At 37.8% G+C, this 21,751-nt stretch overlaps 1 protein-coding gene across 12 annotated transcripts in view; it reads left to right on the top strand.

Annotated features, from left to right (window-relative positions):
• The window catches only part of DLG2 (discs large MAGUK scaffold protein 2), a 1,315,102-nt gene that overhangs the window by 1,112,601 nt on the left and 180,750 nt on the right, over nt 1-21,751 (top strand). For 11 of the 12 annotated variants that reach the window (XM_033207409.1, XM_033207408.1, XM_033207419.1 and 8 more), the window contains one exon: nt 16,766-16,880. In XM_033207409.1, the coding sequence (XP_033063300.1) occupies nt 16,766-16,880 (115 nt within the window). Of the gene's footprint in view, nt 1-16,765; nt 16,881-19,249; nt 20,223-21,751 lie in introns of those variants that run through there. The other variant, XM_033207410.1, reaches the window with a different exon arrangement.

Genomic DNA, 21,751 nt, shown 5'->3' with positions numbered 1-21,751 from the left:
TTGAATAAAGTCAAAAAACTTTCTCTTTCTATTCAGATTAAAGGAAGCCAAAGCAAGAGCACATTGAGAAACCTTCATACCTGTGCTAATGGAGACTTGAACATTAAGGAAACTCTATAGAAATCATGGAGGGAAAACAGACATTCTTGAAATGCCACCTGAAACAGAGGGGAAAGAAATTCCCTTTATGCCTCCCTTCCTCCTCCCCTCCAATCTCCTGTTAGTGTCTCCCATAGGCTGAACCTAGTCAGAAGTCATTTTCCCAGGGAGCAAATTCCAAGTTAAATTCTGAATTACATGCAAATTCCATGTAATTTGCATGAAGTCAGCCCTTATGATATAAAACAGAGCAGGGGAAGTAAGGGAATTAGATATGAAAGAAAATGATCAGCACACAAACTGGATCTTGGGAAAACCAGGGTTGAAGTTCTTACTGAGTTTGTCCTGGTTATTCCTGCCTCAGCCCCTTCAATTTTGCCTAAATATCCAGACATTCTTTGCATAGAAAGAATTTCCTCACTTCACTGGTTCTTTACAACCTGAGTCATTAGTGATGGCACTATTCATTGTGTATGATTTCAAGATCACTTTCCTGACCAGGCCTTGGAATTTCTTAGCCATTCCCCCTTTCAGCACCAGGAGGGAATAGGAGCTGGGAGAAGATGGGGGCTAGTGGGGCATATTGTATTTACCAGTCACTGGGCTTGATCACAGAACTGAAAATAGAATGCCCAGCAGGAAAAATTCCTCACGTCACAGTGGATTTTGATCAAATATTAACTATCCTGAGTATATTTTAAAATTTGTACTGCAGTTCCTATACTTAGAGGCCAATGCTTTAAACTCCCCACTCAACCCTATTTTCATTGAGCATTCCTTCTCCCCCGACCCCTTGTTGTGCCTGGCCTCTAATCCACGCTTTTACCAGGCCCAGGAGACCATACTAACTGGATTTTAATTTCATAATAATCTTTAGCAACACATTGAGTTCAATTCATTATAGCCCTAAGTAGAAATGCAAATGAAATAGAGCTCCCTATCTCTGGCCTTGAGAAGCTGCCATTGCTGCTTCTTTTTAACTTTTAAAAGGTATAAAGGAAGTTTCAAAGAAATGTACAGAGAACTCCTGTGCATCTTCCACCCTGCTTCTTCCCAATGTTGACATAATGCATAGCTATGGTGCAATGTTGAAACCAGGAAATGTCTACATCCACAGAGAAGCAGCTTCATTTTGTAAGTTTAAGAAGCTTTCTCAGGGCTGGGGATGGTGGTGGTAGGCAATAATGTAGTAATAATATTATGCAATATATTCACACAATGCTTTTGTATGTTTTAAAGCTCTTTTATCCCTTCCCATGAATGTAGGGGTCCTATTAGCAAGTTCCACATTCAGCCAAGGGATGCTGACATCTCAGTTTTACTTGGTAATTCAAAAGCCAGAGATTTTATTATAAGGAGCTGCTTCCCATTTTCTCATAGAAGGACATCTATGTTATCCCATCAAAAGATGACTTAGTCCCCCTTGTCCTGTACTTTCTGTTGATTGAAAGAAATTTCTCCTCTTCAGAGGCAGAAGAGTCATAATCCTTGCCTCTGTGTAGCTGCTCTCCTTTCTCTGATATGCCTTCCTTCATCCCTACACCTAGTCTTCTAGACTACCCAATGCTTCCTCATCCTCTAAGATTGGGTCTAAGTGTTACCTCTTCTTAAGCACCATCCTCTTTATACTTCCTCTCTGTACTGTGTATACCAACACAGCTCTTCGTTCATGCCTTAACAAACTTACTGTCTGTTTTCTTATCTGTGTCCCCTAATCAACAGGGAGTCCTTTGATGGTAGGAATTATATGTTTAAACCTTAATTTCTATCCCCAGAACTTGTTGCAAATGGATTAATAGACAGATTCATGGCATAATTCTGTGTCGATCTGGAAAGGCAGGAAAGCTTTAATGAAAACTGAATAAAAGGTATAAAAATAAATTCTAGTTTATCTTCTCTTGAGGTCTTCTGTACTTTTTTGCAGATGTCACAAGGTTTGGGGACATAGAACATGTGATGATGACAGAGCTGGGTCCATATGAACTTTTCAAATAGACTGATGGCAAGAAAGCAGCCAGATTAAATTAAATAGAATTAAATATAAATTTTGAGTTCCTTGTTAAATGTGATAATTTAAACACCTGCCTATATTTTTGTTCCCGTCCAAAACTCCACTAAAGTAACAATTAAGGAAATTAAATAGGTAAAAAAATCTAAGATCCAAAAAGTAGTTTGTCAAGGCAACACATGTAAGACATATGAACAAAACTTTGGAAGATGGAATGCTGATGATTGACTGGAAAATGACACATCAGAGCTGAGAAGGCAGAAACCCAAGTACTTACAGGAATATGAAGCTAATGAGATGTGCAGAATCCAGGAAGGACTCAGGTATTAAAGGCCTTGGGTATATCTGAAGGCATGGATGTGAGGAAGTCCCGAAAACACAAAGATTAGTTAGAAGTTTTGAAAGGAGCAGCTAGAGCTTCAAATTCTCTCTTCGACCTGCCAATCATTCCCACCCAGTCAATGTTTCCTCTTTGGAAAGACTGAACCAGATTGGACCTGAGGCATCAGACATGGATGATGGTGGGGGTAAAATGCTGCACAGAGAACACAGATATAAAAGAAGGTACTTAGTGAATTATGAGACATACCCCCACCCTGACACTTGTCTAAGCCCCTCTCCTCCCTTCACTCCCAGAACCTAGTAACCAGGCTTTTAACCTGAAATAAATGATATTAAGAGACTCTGGGGAAACTGACTTGGCATAGAGATTTATAGGTCCTGATATTTGAGTGTCTCCAAAATGAACACATCACCTGTTTACCACTATTCAACAGTACTTGCCTGCACAGAGAGCTTCCAATCAGCATTTTAGTGCCTCATTATTAATTTGGACTTATAAGCAAGGATCACCAGACACTTGAGGATATCCTTAAAACAAAACAGAATAACAAAGAATCCTGAGAATCAAGAGATAATACAAAGAATAGAGGGAAACATCAAAATACCTCCTATTAATATACTTAAGAAGATGAGACACACATTAATTGAGAACAGGAGCTTTTAAAAAGGAACATTTAGGGAAGAAAGAGCTTTTGGACATTTAAATGTATTAGATCACACCTGGAATATCATGTTCAGTTCTAGGAGGACTCTCTCCTACCCCCATCATAGGAGGGGCATTGACAAAGTAGAGGTTGCCCCGAGGAAGTCAGAACCTGGATGTATTCATTCATGCACATACCTGTGCACATGGCAAACATTTGTCATTTGCCTTCATGAGCCAACCTTCGCTCTAGGAGCAAAGGAACCAGAAAAGAGCCAGAGGAGGCTGAGTGCTCAGGAGTTGGGAAAGGATGGAGACAGATGATACAAAATAAAGTACAGTGGTGAGCAGAGTGTGAGAGAAGAGGAGAGACCAGCAGAAGTGTCTGCAGAAAGCCGTAAGGGGAGCAGCTGAAGGATGTGAAGGGGAGAAAGTGTGTTACCAAAAGAACAGAAGAAATTAGAGCTTTTCCTTCCTTCTTTCCCTCCCTCCTTCCTCCTTCCCTCCCTCCCTCCTTTCCTCCCTCCCTCCTTCCCTCCTTTCCTTCCTTCCTCTTTCTCTCTCACTCTGTTTCATATATGAAAGCCTCCTAAATAGAGGGAGAGAATTTGTTCTACATAGGAGATAAAAAAGGATTCAGGTAATGACTGAAAATGGGAAACAAACTAAGCTGTTTGGGCAAGGAATATTAAATTCCTACTCAAGACTGGCTTTTGTCTGAAAGGTGTTCTTTTCACATCCTCTTGCGTCCAGATAAATCCAAAATGTGCCAAATAGAAACCTGTTGTTTCTGCTGTAGTTCTCCACTGAACCGAGCTAGCTTGATAAGTTCTTGTGTATCTGTTGGTTTATTCTAAAACCGATCAAACGTAAGTAGATTGTATCAAAGAGGATAATTTCTTAAATTGATTTATAGAAACCAGCTCCATTTTGGTTAAAATAAATAGGAAAGTTGTTGGAATGCGATGATTCCTGGCTCTTGATTTAAAGCATGAATACCATTCTCGAGCAAGTCCCACAAAATTCAGGCACAGACTAAAGGAGATAGAGAATAAATTTTCCAGCAAATAACAGTGGAAAAAAACTTACCCCGTAATTGTGCTATAACAACCCCCAGAATCGGGCTTCAGTCATCCTGCATCTTCCAAATTTTTAGCCTTTTGTTGTACAAACTGCAAATAATTGACACCAGGCTCTGAGTCAGCTTTCTGATCCTCACCCTCATGGTTCAAATTGGAGTCTAATTATAGGATCTCCTCCTACACCTCCATAAGCAGCATGCTTGGGATTTCTTCTTAAATTATTAATCAGAGGAAAGATAAATTTGCCTGTCTTAGTTATACAGGGATGAATTGTCTCCTAGTTGATTTTTATTTATTTATGCATAAAGGTCTATTTTTAATGGTTGCTTACTTTTATTATTTCCTAATTTTTCCCTGAGTCTGGAGGATAGAATGGTCAGATTAGTATATGTTTCATACAACCCTATCTGTCACTGCAGCACAGCTCTCATCTATAAATATTCCTTAGGCTCTGGTGTATAAATTGCTTCAATTGTTAAAGATGTATCTTCCCATGTTCCCAGTAACCGGAATTCAGAAAGCCTAGGTCATAATGATATCCCTTTAAACCCAGTGTGTCCCAACATGGACTCAGTGTCATTTTATTTTCTGCCTCTCAGTGGAAGCTCCTTTCTGTTCTCAGTCAGTTGCCCAAGCTGGAAACTTGAGGGAACCTTGGACACTTCCACTCTTTCTCATGGGCTATACTGAATTAATCAGCAAAGACCCTTATTTACACTCACCAAATGTATGTCCCTTCTCCATTCCCATCTTCTTCACCATTTCTCACGCAACCATTGAAACAGATGCCTAAATGACCTCCAGGTTTTCTATCCACTATCCAGGCTTTCCATCATAATACTGGGAACTAAATGACAAGTATCATATATCCCTTAAAAAACACTCAATGATTTTGTAATATCTTTGTTTTAGAGGTCAAATTTTTGGCAAATAGTACTGTGCAATGAATGGTATGGGGTTATATTTTGGCCTCACTTAAGTGACAATTCCAAATTCATGTACAACCAGGGACTTCTTCACTTTCTCGTACATCCTTTGCCAAAAATTAGGGGAACAATTTTTTAGAAAAAAAGTACTGAAATAAGCAAAAGAAATTTCTTTTCTGAGTCATGGAAGTAGCTAAACTGAGCATGAAATTGTTACCATAAATTGCACTGAGGAATTTCTATTCAGTTCCTGTTTAGGAGTTTGGGGGCTGTGGGTAATTTCCCATTATGTGATTTTTCTGGCTGCATACCACAAAATACTTGCAATATTAATATGATAAATAGGAACACATTTAGCATCTCAAAGAGTAAAAGGTAATCTTCAGATTGAAGGAGAATCTAGCTAGGTGATTTTAGGATTCAGAAATGGATAATTATGTTGAGAACAAAGTTATGAATATAAACAATTCTCTCAATCCATCTCTCTGCCAATTCTTCCTTTCACTTCAATTGAAAACTGAAAATTATTTTAGTGGGAGAGCTATAGAGGAGTAGAACATATTTAACGATTTCTCCACATTTTGAAATGGCTGGTTCACTTTCTTATCAGGAAGAGGGAGAGATGGCCACATTAGCAGCCTCACTCCATCAGTTAGACATATGTCAGGTACCTGCAATGTGCCTCACAGACACTAAGTAAGTACTTACAGATAAATAGTTGTATATATGCTGAGTGCTGCAAAAGAAAATTATCTGTTGTATTTGAAGGAAAGACCTGCCATATCTCAAAATGATATCTTGAGAACCTTTCATTTGAGGAGGTTATTGGGGAAATCAAACAAAGCCTTTTCATTTTGATCATGCCAAATCACCTGTAGAATTCACTATAGACATATATCTATAGTCATATCAGAAATTGGCTGCTAAATGGTTACTTAGGGTAACCAAACAAGTCTGAGACAGCCATGGACCTGTTCATGTCAGGAACAAAACAGAGAAAAGTAGTCACTTGTAAAAGAAAGTCTGGAATCAATGTAGCGAAATAAAAAGAAAAAAACACTGAATGAAACTAGGACTAGAAGATTTGAGTTTGAGTCCCAGTTCTGCTGTGTGGCCTTGGATAAATTGACTAGCCTCCTTGAGCCTCCATATTCCCTTAGTGGTCTTCCCAATGTGGCTCTACTTACCTAGGAATAGTGGTGTATTAGTTTGTTTTCATGCTGCTGATGAAGCAGCAAGTCACATTTTACATGGATGGCGTCAGGCAAAGAGGAAACTTAAATGTTATTTTAGCTCCTGGCTCCATGATTTTTTTTTTTTTTTTTTTTTTTTTTTTTTTTTTTTTTTTTGAGACGGAGTCTCCTCTGTCGCCCAGGCTGGAGTGCAGTGGCCGGATCTCGGCTCACTGCAAGCTCCGCCTCCCGGGTTTAGGCCATTCTCCTGCCTCAGCCTCCCGAGTAGCTGGGACTACAGGCGCCCGCCACCTCGCCCGGCTAGTTTTTTGTATTTTTTTTAGTAGAGACGGGGTTTCACTGTGTTAGCCAGGATGGTCTCGATCTCCTGACCTCGTGATCCGCCCGTCTCGGCCTCCCAAAGTGCTGGGATTACAGGCTCGAGCCACCGCGCCCGGCCGGCTCCATGATTTTTATACAAAAGAACAAGACAAATTCTGCAAAGATTTAATATTTGAGTTTGCCAAGAAAGATTTTCTTATCTGGTGGATGCAGTCTTAGGTACTATGCCTTAAATTAAAAGGCGCAGTTCCTAGTTCCTTCTGATGCACCATTAGCTATAAATCACACCAATTAAACTACAGCCTGTGCCAGAGTCCCCGCTCTGGCACTTTCACTCAACCTGCCAATAAAATCTTGAGAGGGCCGGGCACGGTGGCTCAAGCCTGTAATCCCAGCACTTTGGGAGGCCGAGACGGGTGGATCACGAGGTCAGGAGCTCGAGACCCTCCTGGCCTACACGGTGAAACCCCGTCTCTACTAAAAAATACAAAAAACTAGCCGGACGAGGTGGCGGGCGCCTGTAGTCCCAGCTACTCGGGAGGCTGAGGCAGGAGAATGGCGTAAACCCGGGAGGCGGAGCTTGCAGTGAGCCGAGATCGCGCCACTGCACTCCAGCCTGGGCGACAGAGCAAGACTCCGTCTCAAAAAAAAAAAAAAAATCTTGAGAGAATCACCATTGGCAGCTAGGCCCTAGTAATATCTGAAGTTTCCATTTTGCCCCACAGAGTTTCACATTTACTCTTTCATGCATGATGTCCTTTGTGGCTTTATTTTTACAGCTAAGACAGAAATCTAATTCCACTTTTGAGATAAATCTCAGACAGAGGAAGTAGTCACGTAGGCAGGTTGGGATACTTTTAAAGACTGCATTGCTATGAATTACTTTTGTCACCACTTTCTATTTATACTGTACAATTCAGTTTACCAAACATTTTTATGTTTTATGTTTCTTCATTTGATCTTCACAGCAATCTTGTAATGTAAGCAGGAAATCAGTGATGTCTCCATTTTGTAGACAGGGAATATAAAGCTTCAAGAGAGCCTCATGGTTTTTTGTTGTTGTTGTTCATTTATTGAGCACCTAGTCTGTTCCTAACAATGGACTATGCCATTTACAACTGCTGTTGTGTTTACCTTTCAAAAAATCTGATCAGGTAACTACTGTTTTTCTATTGTACGTATGAGAAAACTGAGTATTCTCTAAATTGAGTGTCTCATGCAAAATCCACACTAAAAATCAATAATAAACTTATGATTCAAACATGAATCAGATTTATCTCAGAGCCTTAAAAAATAATAATACATCAGTTACTCCTATCACCAAAAGAAAACAGACTTTGCCAACTTCAGAAAACTTCTGTGCTGACTCCATTTTGTAATAATCCTGATAATCAAAGAAAATCTGCCTTTATTAATCTATAAAATAAAGCTTGCATGAAGCCAAATTGAAATTTGATGCATGTAATTTTCAGAGTTATATACATATTATATGAAATAGCTAGTTAGGGATTCAGATTGCCCTTTGCCCATAAAACTTACTTTATTTCACACATTAAAGAATTCCTGAGTGTTTGGCTGAAACCTCTTTAAAGTTTCTCCATCCAAGCTGCAAGAGATTGTTCTAGTCAAAACAAATGATCCCAATTCTATCTGAAAACACAGAAGGGGTGGGGAGGAATGGAGAAAGACATACCTTAATTCAGTGTATTATTAAAAATTATTCTAAAAGGCTGATCTATTTAGTATTAGATCTGGTAAACGAAATGATCATTTTTGTTTATCAGAACTCTTCATTTAACTTATCCAATTCAGCAAGCATTTATATTAGCATTTATTAGCTGATAACTGTGTGCCACACTCTGTGCCGAGTGTTAGGGATACAGAAAAGAAACTTGATAACATCTTTGCCCTCATGGTATCCATAACTGAGTTATTAATGGTCAATACCAAAGAGGTACAAGAGATAAGTGCATACATGCTCTTCCTTTGTGGAGTGCAGAAAAGATAGACTCTTGCTATTGTCTAGAATTTCTGGTTACAGTTGGATTCTGATGAATTTAGTTCATAATCTATTTATCTCTCTCTGTCTCTGTATCTCTCTGTATGTCTCTCTGTCTCTCTGTCTCTCTCTCTCTCACACACACACACACACACACACACACACACACTTGGATTGGTAAGCCAAACATCTGTAAATCTTTAGCAATGGAAAATTCCATGTCACCACTTCAACACAGAGGCAGTTTGCCAACTTGAGAGATGAGTTAAGTCAGGAGTTGAAGTAAAAGCTAGTAAAATCCTTAGGCTGTAGCCCGGAGAGATCCACCCCAAATCCTTCCAGTCACCAGAGCTCAGTGCTCTTGATGGAGGTGGGCATTCCAATGCATATCTGGGAGGGAAGCCAGCCTCCTCAAATAGTTCCTAATGGTGTCCTTCCTGACAGGATGACTTGAAAAGCAGCCAGGATGAGAAAAGCTCTATGTGTATCTCTGAAGCCTAAAGTAATGTGACTGGGCCCCTTCTGTGCATATCTGGTTCTGAAATCCCAGGAAAACTAGACAAAGAAGAGGTAATGAAATGGCAACCATCTAATATTTTCTGAGCTCCAAATAATTAAAATTATTTTTGTATCATCAAATGAAAGAATCTTGACAAAGCATTTCTTCTTGAAATTAAACAGTGTTCTATGGCTAATCCTCTTATGTGTGACTATTTGGTTAAAAGTCCAGTGGAAAGAGAGCAGTAGTATATTTGTTTGGGATTTTCTAGTTTTAAACATTCTGAATTATCATATTTCATTGATTATAAGACTCACATCTTCCCCTCTCCACAAAATTCATTTCAGCTTGTGAAATCAGAAGAGTCTTGTGTCCACCCTCTCCAAAAAAAGATGCTATTATTAATTGATGGTGCTTTTTAAAATCAATACTGCTTAAAAGGATGAAAATAAATTATATTCTCTTAGATATTCAGAACAACAAGGTATAGGGGTAGGGATGATTTCTCCATTTTACAAATGAGAAAACAGTATCTCTGAGTGAGTATGGTATTTTCTTAACATCTCTCAGAGCCAGGACTCAAATCCAGAAACTCTGATTCCAAGGTACTGCTTTAAACCCCAAGTTGCTCTTCTCACTCTGTAAGTAACCAGATAGTTCCCAAAGATTTAACCTGTCCCAATTTGTCCATTTTAACATGGAACTGACTGTATTAGCGTCTTTCCATGATAGAAGGGTTTCTTGATATCCTGTTACCATCTAAAAAGAACATGATACTCCTCAAATGGAGCAGATATTTAAACATCAAATGTTCTTTTTGTATTCACAAGAAGAAACTAGAAAATTACAAGCAACTATGCACTAGCCTGTGAGCCTCTTGAGGAAAAAAATCTGTTCGGTGGATTCAGTATCCCTAGCAATTAGGATTGTGCAAGGCATATAATAAACCCTGAAGAAATATTTACTGAATAAATGAAAGAAGGATGTTTCCACCAAAGAAATGGAAACATTTATAATTGCTCACAGCATCTCATCCCTGGAGCAGTGATTAGAAGCTCTGCTAAGAATAGATGTAAATCATTCCTGCTTCATTCTTACCATGTGCCCTTCCTGAGCCTCAGTGACAATGAGGGTCACATCCAGGTAAACAATATTGTGACCCCCAACAGACTACACACCATTGACATTTACCCTAGCCCTATTGGAAGTTATCCTAAAGCTCAAATTTCCTTTATTATAAGACACCAAGAGCTTCTAGTTCAGATGTGTCTATTTAAAGCATCGTTTATATACAGCAGGTGTTCTCTTCAAACTAATTCTCCTGTTGTGTGGAAATGGATAACTCAGCAGGAAAGTAGTCTCTGTTGCTTGGATGTGCAGAGTCCTATTTACAGCCCAGTGATCTTACCAGTTGTTGTTAAAGCTGCACATGTTTATAATGAACAAATAGAAAGAGGGTGCCACCGTCACTGTTAGTACCACTAAGAACTGCATATGTCTTTGTCCTAACAGAAGTTGCCAAAGTAATAACAGCAACACCTATCTTATATTTTCAAATCACTTCAGTCAAATCTCATTCTGAGTCTCACAACCACTTTGTGAGGTGAACCTCACAATTTGTAGATGAACAAACTGAGGTTCAGTAACTTCCCAAGGCCTCATTAGTAATAAATGACAAGATTAAGACTAAAAGCTGGCCTTCTAACATAGAGTTTCTAACCCTGTTTCCTCTGTTCATGGTTTCCTCTTGTCTGGCAATCATGAGACACCTGGATGAGGTCGTGACTGATCCTGTGGCATGCTGCCCACCAGCTCACTTGGGAAAGGGGGAGGGCAGGCCATGGCCTCATGCTATTGCCTAACCCACTGAGTGTGTTGTTTTCTTATCTCAGAACCAAGGTAAGCCACCTGAGTCTTGAAGACATGAGCAGTTGGGCAGTTTTAATCAATGCAGACTAATCCTATTGCATTAAACAACACCAGCCTTCTTATAGGAGACAATGCCTCCTTTTCTGTGTGAATGGTAGCTTTGCATTCTGAGTCGCCTTATTGACCCTTAACAAATTGCAAACAAGTGTATGGCAGAGCCCCCCTCACTGTGTAGTTCACACCTATGACCTTGCTCCATCCAAGTGTCCATCAGTAGCTCAAAGCCTTGAGACAATACTGATGAATGAAGTCAGTGATATTCCTGAAAACAGCAGCAGCTTTGGAATTGGATATTATTCTCCTGGACTCCAAGTCAACTTATGAGAGTACGCTGAGTGGTTGCCTAGCAGATGAGAAGTTCCATCTGATGGCAAGTGTCCCAAAGTATGGCCATCTGTGGCTCATTCCTATTTGACCTGGTGAAGACATAAATTCATAACAGGTAGAGGGAGGCTCTAACAGGGGTCTCTAGGAGCAGACACAGGTTTCCATTTTACTCAGTACAGAAAGGGGTTATAATTTTCACAAGTGATGAACAAGAATAGGTGGTGAATTACACACAGAATAGAAGGAATTGACAGTCATTACCAAGCACCAATCTTTTAGATCCATCAGCTCTCTCATAATCTTCTCAACAGATCTTGAGGTAGGTCCAATTCTTATTCCTATTTTACTTGAGAAAAATTAAGCACAGGAAGGTTAATAACTTTCATAGTAATATATAGCTATTAAGTAGCACAACCAGGATTTTGACTCCATCTGCATAACCCAAATCTTGTACACTTTTTACTATTATCATCCATCTTGTCCAAGTGAAAACAAATGCCAGAGCCCCAAAATAAATGCACCTAGTCAGGAACAATGGCTTTACATACCCAAAAATGTGGAGGAAAAAAATGGGTTATCATACACAGAGGTGGGGAAAGAACTAGCTGGAGGTAATATTTCATGAAGCTCCTCTAAAACATTTGCTTAGGAGTTGGGTTTCAGTGTTTTGCTTCTTGTTACAGAAGAAAATCCCCCCCAAAACATAAAATAACTTGGAATTTAAAAAGCATTTACCAGTCACCTATTTCATGCAAAGCAAGGCAGAAGAAAGTGCTGCATTTTTAATATTGTTCTATACCTCAGCATGATCATGCTTAATTTTCCTGTCCATGTCCTATTCTGGAAGCAAATTCTTTCAGGTTCTGACTTGTTCAAAACTGTGAAAGTCCTGTCTACACAGAAGGTAGAATGATATACCCTGAGGTTTGGGAATAGAGATGAGTGAGGCATCCCAAGTCTCCAAGTAGCCTATAGTTTGATAGAGGGAAGGCCAGCATGCACCTGACTAACACAATAGATGAAGGGAAGGAAGAGCAAGATGTCAAGAGGGGAAGGGTAGATAATTGAGGAGGCCTTACATTCTAAACAATTGTGGTATTATAACCGATGTTGTGATATCATGGAAACAAAATGGCTTCATGGAGATCCAGGGTTGAATCCTAGCTCCATGTCCAATGTTACCTAGTAGCTCTGGGACTTTAGTGAAGTTAGTTAACCTCTCTGAACCTCTGTTTCCTCATCTGTAAAATAATATATCTACCTCAGAACTTTCTTAGGAAAAATAATATATTTTTTAAAGTATGTGGTACAGATCCTAGCTCATTGCAGGTGCTTAGTAAAAATGAATTCCACTTTGGATGATATAAAGATTGAAGCATTTGAAAATTTCATTCGAATGTTCTCCTGAGGCTTGGAATCAAGACAATGTTATGAATTTGACTGAAAAATGTTCCAAAGGGACAGGCATAGATATGAGTAAAATATTTGAGGAAGAGACAGAGAATTAATATTTAATGGATATGGTAGTGTTAGGTTTTTCTGTTTTAACTTGTTGAGAAATACAATTTCAGTACTTCTATAAAACATAAAGACTTATATTTCACAATTTGCATAGCAGGTTTCGTGTTTACTTCTGGAGCATTTCTAACTATAAACTTGTTTATCTCCAAGAAATTGGAGACAGAGCTCTGCTGCCACAGACACACCATTTATATTTATAAACCCAGATCTTACTAGTTTTACTATGATGAAATTTCTTGGGTGTATGTTTAGTTTTCAAAGAAAAGTAGCAAAGAGACAGATAAGCCCCTCTGATATAGGATTTAGATTAAGATGACTGTCAAAATAGGAAAGATGAAAACAAGGTAGATTCCAATTAAGGCAAATGCAGTATAAATCATTCATATTGGGGAATTTTAACACCATAGAATGTCACGCAGTCGAAACATTTGGAAAGCATGGCAGAAAATATTTTGGGTATCTAAAAAGCTATACAGTAAGGCAAATATAATTTATTATTAAGGCAAGTATCCTATTGTGTTATATAAAATGTGGCAGCCTACAAGAGCCTAACGAAGTGTTGATTGTATATAGACAAAGTGTCAGAGAATTGTTTCCAATGTATGACATGATTGAGATGGAGGGATTTCCTAGAGAACAATAAAAATAGCAGAAGAATTTGGAAGTGGTAGTGATTTGACAGAAATAAAGCCTTGGAATTAGAATATTTAGTCTTGAAAAAAGTAGTACTAGGGGAGATGCATGTTCATCTTTCTTACTGCAAAAACATAAAAATGAAAATGTACAATTTCAGTACCTGGAGCCATTTTGTAACTGAATTCATCCAGGTATTCTACTCACTGCCTCATTTATTTTTTATTTACCAAAAAAAAAGTTTATTGAGCATCTCAGGCACTATGTTAGGAAAAGGAAGCTCCAAGGAGAATGAAAAATATTTCCTGCCCTCAGAGGGCTCAGTCTAATGGAAGATGAACAACTGTACAAATAACTGCAAGTTGATGTGATGAATACAATAAAGTGGCAAAGTGATTAAATGAGGGTTGAGACTTGCACAGAGTTAGATGTTTAAGAAGGGACAGCTGGAAGTTGGGATCTCCTGCCTTTATCATGGGTAATAAAGTCTTCAAAGTTACAAAAGAGAGTGTCCTATCTCTCTAGATGGGAGATTTAGTGGTACTCAGAAGTGACATGTGGTATTTATCAAGTGGCAATGTAAAGCATGGATCAGAAAAAGTTAAGAGTTCCTGATCTATGTTCCAGACAAGGCTGTTTTCTTCTCTGGAAAATGCTATTAGAGACTGTAAGATTTTTGTGCAAAGCTTTGACCAGTAGTTCCACTTCTGGTGCCCTACTAACCTGCTGTCAACATGCACTCATACACCAAGATCCCTGTTTATGATAGCAAAAAATTGGACAAGCCTAAATATCTAATGATAAGGGAGTTGTTAAATACAGTCTAAACTATGGAATAGAGTATTAAGAGTATTAAGAAAAATGATATTTATGCACATGGTAGAAGGCAGGAAAATATCCAAATTGCACTATTAAAAAAGGAGAAAAAGTCATAATACAATAAATAGTTATGGTCTCATTTGTGTGGGTATGTGTGTATATACACACACAGCTACCCACAAACACACACATACATATCCAGCACACAACCATACATGTCCCACTAGGGTAAGCTGTAGGGAAAGAGAGCAGTGAGAGAGAAGGTAGGGGAAGGCAGAAGAGACAAGAGCGTCTCTCAATTTTTATCCTGTGTTTTTCTATATACTTCAAAATTTTCAACATCTATAGACTTCATTTTGTAATTTAAAAAAGAAATGAGATAATGCCCATAAAGCATTGAACATATTGTCTGCCATGTGGCCAGCAATAAATGTTAATTGACTCTTCTAAGGTGACAAGAAAATACGACTTGCCCAAAATGATTTAAATCTGCATACAGTATCATATCTTTATTTTTTAAATTTTAAATAAAGACAGGGTCTCTCTTTGTCACCCAAGCTGGAGTGCAGTGGTGAGATCATAAGTCACTGAAACCTTGAAATCCTGGACTCAAGTGATTCTCCTGCCTCAGTCTCCCAAATAGCTGGGACTATATGTGTGTGTCACCACGTCTGGCCTGCATACAGTATCATATTGATGTTTATAAATAAATGTTTTCTCTCACTAGAAAATGAAATAAATTTTCTTAAATTATAGTCAATAGGTTTTTACCTTAAATATGTTGTTAAATATGTGTTCTGCTTATTTAATCATTTAGGACTTAATTATTCAAAGCTAAGCATGAGCAGGAAGCCTTCCAAATCTGGATAATACCAGACTTTGCTTATGTACCAGAAATTTCCAGCCAACTATTATGGCTTTGTCTGTTGTGTATTAAACTTTAAAAATATTTAATATTCAGAGTTTATTTTCCTGTTATCTATTTATTACTGAAAACGAAGGTCAAATCTTTTAGAAAAGCTATCCCTACAGTACTCAATACATATTCAGTAAGCCGAAATGAAATTACATTTTGTAGAACTTTTTCTTATAAAGAATTTGAAACACTCTGTAAGTAGATCATCTTTTATTATATTCATTCATCCTTGTTTTATTAAAGCTGTGAATAAATTGAATTGAAAATCAAATTGTTTTCTGAAATGTACTGATGTACTCTATTAAAATTCTTCATGGTGAGTTTCTTTGTAATTAAAAGAACCATTTATAATTTCAATTAACATTTTTAAGTTTATTCGTGGGTAAGTTAAGCCTGCTGAATTTTCTAAAGCAAGACATTGTTTTGCCAAGGAAATGATAGAAGTTTCTAGGTTGTGATAAAAAAATATTGAAACATCAAAAGACTTTTCTTTTTACATGTTCATTGTGTTAATAAGTACCTTAGAACCTATTCTTTCTTTATTTTTATTGAGTTGACATGCCAAAAATACTTTTTCTGTGAAACAATAGCAAAGGTATAATATATAGATTTCTTTGATTTTTGTATACCCATAATTTTTAATGTTTGAAAAGTTCTAAAATTTGGCATGTGGGCAAAGTTACGGGACAAAATTGAAGTATGATCACAGTGGTCAACTTCTAGCAGACCCCCATCCCCTAACAAAACCTAGTTAAATTAAATGACATTTCTTACACAATTCATCACCAAACTCTTGATTGTCTGGTCTATCAGGCTGAGAGTAACTAAAGACTCTCCTCAATACCCCATTGAGTTGGGATTCCCGTGGAATTTTTTGTTTGTTTGTTTGTTTTTTGCTTTTTGTTTTTGAGATAATTATAGATTTACATGCAGCTGTAAGAAATAACTTTACTTAGTTTCTCCCAGTAGTAACATTTTGCAAAACTATTGCATATTATGACAACTAGGATATTCACATTGACACAATTCATCAATATTATTCAGATTTTCCCCAGTTGTGTGTGTGTGTGTGTGTGTGTGTGTGTGTGTGTGTTAGTTCTGTGTAATTTTATCACGTGCAGTTGCCAATATCCACCACTACAGGCAAGATAGAGAACATTTCCATCACCGCAAGGATACTTTACGTTGCCTTTTTATAACCACATCTACCTCCATCCCTCCCTATGATCCCCCATCCTCCCTCTCCCACCCCCAATGGACTTTTTACAAGTTGGTAATTTGATGGTGGTGTGTTTTCTAGGTACCTTTTGGGAAATAACTGATTTATCATTTTCCTCTTGTAAATGTCTGTGAATAAATAATAGTAAACAGGCATACCCTTGAATTGTGCGTCTCCCCATTGTTTGGCAAAGGAACCAACAACGTGGGTGAGGGGCTGCCTGAGCTGTGCAACATTTCTAACTCTTGAAGGCACAGAGCCAAATTTGCTACCTTTGTTTCATTCCCAGATTACGCTCGATTTGAGGCCAAAATCCATGACCTACGAGAGCAGATGATGAACCACAGCATGAGCTCCGGGTCCGGGTCCCTGCGAACCAATCAGAAACGCTCCCTCTACGTCAGGTAAGCAATGGAGTATTTCTCTATCTGCACTTTGTGAGCAATTCAACTTGAGAAAACAAAGGCAACACCATGTAGCAACAGAACATATGTTCTAATTAACCCATGTTCATCAGTACACTACTGAAACATCTTATGTTTAACCATTTGGAATAAATGTCTGAAATGTTATTAGATTAAATTAGTTAAAGGTGCCTGCTTTTATCAAGTTATTCTTTGGCAATGTTATGATCCAGGATAAAGTGCTCAGCATAGGTTGCAATAAAAATAATGAGAAGAAACATTTTCATTTCTAATAAATCTTAAATGGCATATGTGGACCAAACCCTTGGACATTTGCTTACCGTCAATGTGAAAAGAAAATATTCCTGTATTATCTCCTAACCTGCCTGGTATTGACTGCATTAACTTTAGTGCATAAATTTAAAATCCACGGCATTCTTCTAAAGAGTTGTGTACAATTTTTGGCAGAAAGACTTCCTTCTGTGCCATCTCGTTATCAATTGTTTCTCAGACCGTAAAAGTTACTTGTTCCTTGTCTGACAAACTCATTAATTTACCAGAAAATCGTAAATGATTGATTGAATGTGAAATGCTTTTCTGTCTTTCATCCTAGTAGCTACCTCTTGAGTTAAGATCCATCAACACTCAACTATAACATGTTCCTCTTCTAAGACAAGCTTCCTGTATTACTTCCAAATTTCATCAGTGCTGACTGTACTTTTAAAAATATATAAGTACTAAGAGGCAAAAGGAAGAAAGTGATGCCTAATTAATGGTCAACATGAATCTATGTACCATATGGAAGAACCGTGCCCATTCTTATTGTATTCTCCACTCCCCACTCTGGCCCAGAATCCAATCTGACTCCAACCTGAGGTCATATTCTTCTTACCTGAAATTTTAGGCATGAGGTATATGTTATAGATACTAATTTACATACTTGAGTTGAACTTTTGCTGTTGGTTCCACTTTGGCTCTAAAGTTAAGTTTTGTATGTATTTGTTATTCACAGCAGGGCTAAGAAGGGAGTGGGATTCTGGAAGGCACAGGTTCTCATAGGGCTTAATTTCCTGACTGAACCAATAAGCCTAGAGTCCCTTCTTATTCCAGGGAAGCCCAGAGATTAAGGAAAACAAGTTATTAACCCTTCAAATTTGGCCAACTCCATTTCAAAATATTATTTTGATACCCTTAATTGTAATCTGTGACTGTTCAGAAGCACCCTAGAGCATGTCTTGTAGTGACATCACAAATATGATGGAAAGTTAACAGTTCCATTTGTGATTCTTCTCTTTTGTATTGTATTGTTTGTCTACATGCTACAAAATATTTTTAAATTTTGAAATGTTTTAGTCCTTGGTAGCAAGTGGAAAAAGTCAGCTGGGTTAATAGGATAGAACTAAATCAGTTAGTGTAACTGAAATGCTTATATACAATAAAGCTCGAAGGGAAAATTACCAAGTATCTTATTAGAGACAGAATGCATAAATTGTTAAGATAGTAGAAGAAATTTGCTGAAATATATTGCTAATAGCTAGTAAGTTGTGGAAGATTAAGAAAATTAAATGAAGTGATATGATATTATATAAAATTAATACACTTATTTGAAAGAGTAGTAATTAGATTTAAATCTTTATTCTCTAAAATCATAAATAAAAGTATAACATACAGAAGAGACAAAGACTTAGAGTAACAAAAGTAATAGTTGGAGATTGTATTGAAGGGAGGAACCTCCTTTTAATGAGACTCAGAAATACTTGACACTTCATAAGAAATTCCCCAAATGAAATCTCTATAATATACAAATATGGTATTTGGTTTCCAAATGTTCAATTATTACTACTTATTTTGTATCTAGAGGGCTGACTTTAGTATCTAAATGACTCTAAGAGACACAGAATTAGAAGAAATATGGGCCGTGCCTATAGTTGTATCAGCGAATCAGAAAGAAAGAACTTACAAGAGCCCCCTGGCCTATTCTCATGAAAAGAGATAAAACAGACCAAAAAAAAAAAAAAAGAAAAGCAAGAAGCAAGGCCTAAATGAAATTCTTACCAAAAAGGATCCAACAAGTTTGTACCTTTGTACTTTTTTTAATACTAGTTTTGGTGACAGGATTTGCTTTGTCTAGAGTGCTTGTATAGGACCATGGTCAGTTGTGTTTATTTTAGAAAGTCAACTACTTGCTCTCTCAGAATAAATTACTAGCAGGGTTTCTCTGATTATATAAATATAAGTGGATGAGCATGGCTCACATCTGAGAATAACGTCCTGAAAATGGTATTATTCTCCTCACTTTGCTTAGCTTTGTGTAATTCTAGGGCTAGAAGGAACCTTAGTTATCATTGGGCCCTCTGCTTAATTTACAGAAGAGGAAACTGAGGCCTGAGGAGAACAGAGACAGAGACTTGCCTGGGATCCCACAGCTATCTGTGGCAGAATCAGCTCTCCTACCCACAGTCCCATACATCTCCCCACATCACTCTGCCTCCCTAAGGGCTTAGTTTATGCAGTGTCAGCTGTTGAATATACTTTAGCTGTGATTCCCAATCTGCTTCTGTCAGCACAGTGCTGGACTCTTTGATTAAGGAATAAGGAGAGGTGAAGTTCTAACATAAATGTCTTTGGGGTTTTTGTTCAGGATAAACCATTCTGTAGGAACATGGGATTTCTTTGGTATTATTTATAGTTTTCTATGAAGCCAAAACCTAAATCAGAAAGCAAGCGCTTTCTTTGTTCTATGAGAAACAATGTAGCTGACTTAGTAAAATATGTGCTTGCACCAAAAAACCATTCTTCCCCTTGGATTTACCTCCCATATCCTACACACACACACACACACACACACACACACACACACATGCTCACACATATGCTCCCAACTCTCGCCCTGGTCCTGGTGGTGTCAGAGAGAATGTACCTTCCTGGGGTCTTGCAGAAGCTGCCTTCATTTCCCCACTAGAAATGATCTTCCCAGGTGGTGGCAATTTGTTTACCTGAAATTTTGAAGGGAGTGGTAACCAGCACTACCTGAGCCAGGCAGTATTTTAAACATGAGCCAACTCTCTCTATTTTCTAATCTAATTATAGTTTTTTTCTTTAATCTTTTGTGTGAAGTGCTTGAAGTACTTTAGTGGTGCTGTGCAAGTGGAATTGATTATTGCTAATGTTAACTGTTCATGTTCTATGGGAATGATTTGGGTATGTTTGATTTAATATGCTACTTGTATTGTGTATTTCCTGCATTGTGAAACATATAGTGGTAGAACACTGTGAAACATGTAGTTAATTTAAAAATAAAGTTACAAATATGAATAAAATGTTTTTCAAAATGCCGCACAAGTACATTATCAATGCTTCAAACATAGATGCATTTAGGCTCCTGAACTACTGGAATATGAATTTTATTGCATGTATTTTGAGGCTCTTGTTGTGGGCAGAGACGGCAGGCAACTGCCTTGGAAGAGTGAGTTTATGAGCTCATGAAGATCTCCCTCCCTCCCAAATATCCCTTTCCCTTCTTACCTATTAGCTGATAAAAGCTGGTATAATAAAGAACTAACAAGGCTTTTCCTGCTAGTAACAGGGATGCGTCTTTTGTATAAATGCTACTAGGAGAAGCCAAAGATATGGGGGTTTAAATTTATACAAAAGTGCAAATTTCTAAAGAACAATCCTTTGTTTTGATAAAAGGAAAGTTAGAGTACCCAGGAGGGCAAGGAAAAAAAGCAAATCATTCCACCAAGGGGAAGGAGAAAAAGGTCACAGGAAATAATGTAAAAGAAAAACTCAGCCCTGTTCACTTGTTAATAAACGATAATCGATTTTGAGAGTTTAAGCAAATAACCTCTGAGTTTTGAATGTGGATTTAAGAAACAGTTGCCGTGATTTATTCAGGTCTTCATCAAACATTTTTGAGTGTGTATTATGTGCCAGGACCTATAATGGACACTGAGGACACAGCAGTAACAGTCATGTTTCCTGTCTGCAAGAAACTTACGTGTGCTGGGGAAGAGAGATGAAGGGAAGATAATTAAATGCAATGTGATATGAAAAGATCTGTTAGTTCTAGAAAGGCCTGGAATCTTGATTGCTTCCATGGAAGCATATCCGAATAATTCTTGAAGCTCTTATATGAGGTAACCGAGAGCCTTTCAAATATTTAGATGCAAAGTAAGAAGTACATTCTTTATCCTGACCCAGTAAATACATGCACACATAAAACAGAAAAGTTTTGTTAAATAGTAATAACACCTTTTGTATACAGTGTACTTTGTTATTTTCCATTCTATTTGTTTCTCTCCTTTTTAAAAAACGGAGATCATAGCTCATTAACTTGATTTAATAACTCACTAATGGGCCTTGATTTATGGCTTACAGATGGAGTAAACAGGAGGGAATATTCCAGGCATATGACATAGTACACAGACAAACAAAAGAGAGTGTCTTCACTACCTTATATTAAACATATCGAGGATCCTTAGACCCTTGATGTTGTAACCAACTTGGAAGGCAGTTATCCCTGCCACAGATGAGGAAGTAGAAATAGAGGGAAGTATTTGTCAGACACTTTCTATGGGTCAACCATTATTCTATTATTTTACATGTATTATCCCATAGAATTCTCCCAAAAACCCTATGATTCAGGGGATATTGCCTCCATTTTATAGATGAAGAAACTGAAACTCGGAGAAGTTAAATGATTCCCCCCAAGATCACACAGCTAGACAACATGAGCATGGACATTCAGATCCTATTTGTGAGACATTGGAGAGCAACATTTAAGCACACAGTTGCTAGAGTCTGCCAGATAGAAAAACATGTGAATCATAGTTCTGCCACATCCTAGCTCTATGACCACAGACAAATCA

Source organism: Trachypithecus francoisi, unplaced genomic scaffold (genome assembly GCF_009764315.1).
Source record: "Trachypithecus francoisi isolate TF-2019V2 unplaced genomic scaffold, Tfra_2.0 Lachesis_group8, whole genome shotgun sequence".
NCBI classification, from domain to species: Eukaryota; Metazoa; Chordata; class Mammalia; order Primates; family Cercopithecidae; genus Trachypithecus; species Trachypithecus francoisi.
Note: the sequence above shows the minus strand (reverse complement) of the source record. Positions and strands in the feature narration are given on the sequence as shown.